This window comes from Triticum dicoccoides, chromosome 6A (assembly GCF_002162155.2).
Source record: "Triticum dicoccoides isolate Atlit2015 ecotype Zavitan chromosome 6A, WEW_v2.0, whole genome shotgun sequence".
In the NCBI taxonomy this organism is placed as follows: Eukaryota; Viridiplantae; Streptophyta; class Magnoliopsida; order Poales; family Poaceae; genus Triticum; species Triticum dicoccoides.
Window position 1 is genome coordinate 16728393 of NC_041390.1, and position 5080 is coordinate 16733472.

General features: G+C 44.8%; 1 protein-coding gene across 1 annotated transcript; it reads right to left on the bottom strand.

Annotated features, from left to right (window-relative positions):
- Positions 1–2416: 2416 nt before the first annotated feature.
- On the bottom strand, positions 2417–3671 carry LOC119318828 (expansin-B2-like). Its single transcript, XM_037593406.1, has 3 exons — positions 3438–3671; positions 3238–3347; positions 2417–3115 (listed from the first exon to the last, which is right to left on the bottom strand). Exons 1-3 carry the CDS (start codon positions 3619–3621, stop codon positions 2588–2590), a joined length of 822 nt encoding a protein of 273 aa, XP_037449303.1. The 5' UTR covers positions 3622–3671; the 3' UTR covers positions 2417–2587.
- Positions 3672–5080: the final 1409 nt, after the last annotated feature.

Sequence of the window (5080 nt, forward strand, 5' to 3'; positions counted from 1 at the left end):
GCAAATAAATCATCGACCCTCATGCTAAAAATTAATGTTGCAATAGCTTTCGAGATCACATACCCTGTGAATTCCTTCTTTTATAGATGAGAGAAAAAACAACTCCGAGAGAAGGGAAGAGGAGGAGTGTATTTCTCCCATGGGCCGAAGGAAAGGAAAAAAATATGTTGGAATGCCAGTATACCGTATTACACAAATAGAGTTGGTAGGAAAACATGGATATTATTAATCTCAGTGGAGAAAACACAAAGTTACAAGATGCCAATAGTAAAATTACACTATGTGGCCTACTAGTGTGGCCAGTCTAACTATGGCAATGTGTGCCCTGCTAGTTCGCAGGGCCTCGGATGGCTCCTGATTAATTATTCCCGCGAATTACACCGTGAGATACTTCTAGTTAGCCAGGTGGTCAGATTCTCTTCACGTTCACCATGCATGATGACAGAGGTGTGCAGGTGGTTGGTGGCGGAGCCCGTGCCCACATAGAAACACACGATGATCAGGACATAGCTTTTGCACTAGCCACGCCTACCCTTGTCATCGTGCCTTGTCGGTCTTTGTGGCTCTAATGTAATTTGTGTCAGAGTAGCATGTGTACTGCTTGGCTAGGACTTCTCGACCAGTGCGGAGACAAAGGGGGCGAGCAGGGGCCTGCCCCCCCTAACGATCTAGCGAACGTTGAGTATACGCTATATAATTAGCGATAGTGAAACGTACAGAATACTCCCCCCCTATCTTGACGTCAATTCTAGAAAAATGAAAAAAAGCCCATGTGAAAGCCCAATAGTGAAACGTTTTCAGGTCCATGGCGACATCCAATTGGGCAACTGTTCTCTCTTGTGTCCTGCGTGTCGGGCATTATCTCCCGTGATTAGCGCGTGCGTGGATTCTTCAGGATGTAGCCAATGACCGCGCGGCCGCCGTCCTGTGCCCTTGCCGCATGCCAGCCTCCTGCTCTTCCCACTCACTATCTGACTCTTACGGCGGCACAACGCACAAGCTGCTGCTCGTTGATTCTTCAGGATGTAGCCAATGAAATAGCAAGGTTAACACATCACACTTTCTACTAATCTCTCTCAATTCACATCTTGTATCGTTTCGAACTTATTCATCCGATTTTTATTATTTTGGCTATGTGATTTGTGATGCATCACCATACTAGGGCATACGCACCCGCAATCATTCTAGCTTGGATCTGAAAAATCGGTGAGCAGTGACGGTTGCCTAGAGTATGCCAACAACGACCAGCCAATCTACTTCTACCTAGAGACAAAGGGGATGAGCAGAGGCTAGATTTATTTCTCTAGGTATGTGTTCTGGCAATTTTGAATACTTTTGCCTAATACAACAAAAAAAGTTCTAATACCATTAGTGATGATTTGACATTCAAATATTATTTTTGTGGGGATTTGCCATTTAAATATGTATAAATACAAGCTAGAAGCCAGCCATTTGGCTATACAATGATTGTTCTTTTCATATGACAATGTTTTGTAGCAAGACATTTCATGTCATGTTTCAGAGTAGTTTGATTATCACTTGGTCTACTCGGCGCATACGTGGAACTATCAACAATACTAACTATAGCTAGACAACCTGCAAAAAAAACTATAGCTAGACACGATCCAGCTGAAAAGAAGTCTGTCTAGACAAATTAAATGCAAAATATACTTGGATATATAACTATTGGATAGTTCGCGCGGGAAAAAATATTTTCTCGCTTGACCATCGTTTGGCCGCCCCTATGCCTGAATCCTGGCTCCGCCCCTGTTCTCGACGACATGCTAACTGCTTTGTTGGGGAATGCAAGGGCACCGATCGCGTGAGTAATTTTTTGAGAAGACCGGCGTCAATGAAACATAACGGAATAGATCGGTGAACATGGATCCACATACACCCGAATGAATAGGAAAACTAAATTTTTTGCAAATACAAATATTTCTGTTTTTTTCTTAGAAAAAATGGTCAAGTGTTCTACTCACTTGTGAAGTTTGGTGATATCCTGGTGTTCTATGCAAAAAGACATAATTAAATTGTTTTCGCCATGTTTAATTGAATGCATAAAATGTGTGTGTTATTTTCATAAATAAGGATTTAAAAATAGTATTCATGTAATTTTAGAAAAGAAATAAAAATAAATAAAAAACAAAAAGAGAAAAAAAAATAGAAACAAAGGTAGAAAACCGACATACTACTCGGTCTTGCGCAGCTCTAATCCACGGGGTAGTGAGCTAGAAAAGAGCCCGGCAACATGCATTGGCGAGACAATGTTGATCATCCAGTTAGCTAGCAATATCTGGACCACATGTAGAGGAGCTTGCAAATACAAACTGGTTTTCCTTAAGCCCGATTCTTTTTCGGATAACAGTGGTGTCTAAGTAAGCTTATGTGCTACAATACAAATAAACACTGATGCTTAAGAAATCACTGGTTCCTTTTTTACAAATATACCTTGCTAAAGACTTTGCATTATACAAGTTCTTATCACTCACAATGAACAATAGGTAGCGTTTGGTGAGAAGAGAAATCCGGGAGCACCAATTCGACCGGAATCCATCGGAGAAGCACCTAATTGATTGAGCCAAAATCAATAGAACTGGACGTTGGACCCGTAGGCTTTGTCCGGCCGCCAGTAGGCCGGGATGACATTGTTGGCCACCAGCGTCTTCCCGGAGTCGCTGGTGATGCGCATGGAGAAGGGCCCCTGCAGCGGGCGGCTGGTGTCCATCCGCCAGATGGATCCCCAGGAGCGGCGCATCGGCTCCCAGGACCCCGTGGGGCGGCCGTTCCTGGTCTGCATCAGCTCCATGCGGACCACGGTGCCGTCGACGTTGGCGTACTCCACGAGCACCGCGAGGTAGTTGGGGTTGGAGCCACGCTGGACGTGGAAGGTGACCTTCATGCCCGGGAAGTTGCATCGCACCCTCCTGAACTGCATGTCGATGATGCCGGCGTGGCGGAGCTTGTCGTTGAGGCCGTTCTTGGCCATGGCCCCGAACGCCGTGCCACTGAGGTCGAAGTGGTACCTGGCCACGGGGTAGTAGTTCATGTCGGTGATGACCACCCTCCTCGGCTGGCCGGAGCAGGAAGGGTTGTTGGCGGCGACACATCGGATCTGGATGAAACACGTACAGGTCAACGATGCATACTTTGCATGCACGTGGTAGGTTTGGATTTGACCAACTAATTTAACTGACACTGTCGGGTGTCAGATAAGTAATGCAGTATAGTACGTACCTCATAGCAGCTGCCGCAGCCTGCGCCACCGTCGAACAGAGGCTCGTTGCCGCAGGACGTCATGGAGGAGAAAGGGTACTGGTTGACGTTCTTGAAGCCGCAAGCACCGCCTGCAAATCCAAATGGAGGAGAACAGCATTATTACTATGTAAGTTGGCACTGCGAACGTGATGCATGCAAATTTGTATATATGGGCGTACCGTTGTCGTTGGGTCCGGCGCCGGTGGGCGCACCGTACCAGGTGGCCTTCGCGGGGAGCCAGCCGGAGTTGTAGGATCTAGCGGCGGAGGTGTCGTAGTTGGCCGCAGAACAGACGGACGTGACGAGCACGGAGAGAAGTGCCACAAGCACAATGGCAATGTCGTTGGTGGAGACGCCAGCCATATTGGCACTAGACAGTCGTACTACTCCTTTTTGTTTGTTTGTTTGTTTGTGTTGTGATCTTGTGATGGCTGGACGGGATGTCATTGCCAGGGCATTTATAGGCAGGCCAATGGGCAAAATGAGGTGGGAACGACGAGTTGCAGACTTGCAGTTGCATCCGACGAGACGGCTACGCGTATGGCGTGTTTAGGGCTCCAAGGTAACATGGCTACGGAGGGAATCATGGAGGAATACAGGCACCGGCCGGTTTACGCGCGTACATACGACTATATATAAAATCACACCTTGGCGGTGATCGCAGAGCATCCGCTAATCATTTGGGGGTGCACAAGTCAAGTTGTTGGTCGCAGACAAAGTCAGACCATCGTCATGCCCTAAGATCAGGCCCCACGTTATAACCTCAAGACCTGATTGGAGACATTGCAAATACTAGTATGTTTGCAAGAAAGTAGGTACTCTCACGTACAGTTTTGCTAACCATGTCCAGCTTTCTTTTGTCGATGGTCATGGTTGGATTTTTTTATATATACTAAATTCACTATTGAACTTTTCCTAGTCACGGGTTGTTTGCCGAGTACATTTCTTCGGATACTAGGCAAACACGACCAGTCAAGTCCCATGAAGAAAACACTAGCAAAAGGACGCCACTTGGCAAATCACATGTTTGCCGAGTTCCCGCCATGTGACACTCCACAAACACATGCTTTGCCGAGTTTTTCCCATGTGGCACCGGGCAAACAGATTTCCCCCCTTTTCTCCTCACTTTTTTTGTTTCATTTTCTTTTTGCATTTATGCTCTATTCCTTTTACATTATTTGTTTTCTCTCTTTTATTTTCTTTCCCCGTCACTATTTCCTTTTGTAGTCATTTAGTGCATTTTTAGGCATTTCATGCATACAATTCAAATCTGAGTTGCAAGTGCATGAAAAAGGAAAAAAAATGAGCTGCAAATTCCTATTTGCGTACTTTTTCTGCGAGGAATCCTATTTGTATTCTTTACTCCATGTTTAGGCCTTATCCTAGAAAAGAAAAAAAAACAAAATATATGGGTGCCTAGACTTGAACACGAAAATGAAGCTGATTGGTTTTACGTAATTTAATTAAATGTTCAAAAATTCTAAAAAACATGAAACTTAGCATTGCACCCTCATATGGTATAAATATGTTGCAGTAAAAACTTGAGAAGGTTTTGCAAAAGTCGTTATGTACATTGCTTAGAAACCGGACCATCTCCGAGGTAGAATCTAGGTTCCGAAGGGGAACGAGTCGGATTTTAAGGAAAAGTTGCGGTTTCCTCATCAGTTGAGCTTCTAATTTTTCTACACCCAAGATAGACCATTACATTATAAATGTCAAACTTAGCAATTTTCAGGGCCTGTTTGCTACATTTAAATCATTACCTTCATTTCTAGATATTTAGTGCATACAAGTCAAATTTGAATGGCAGTTGCATGATTTT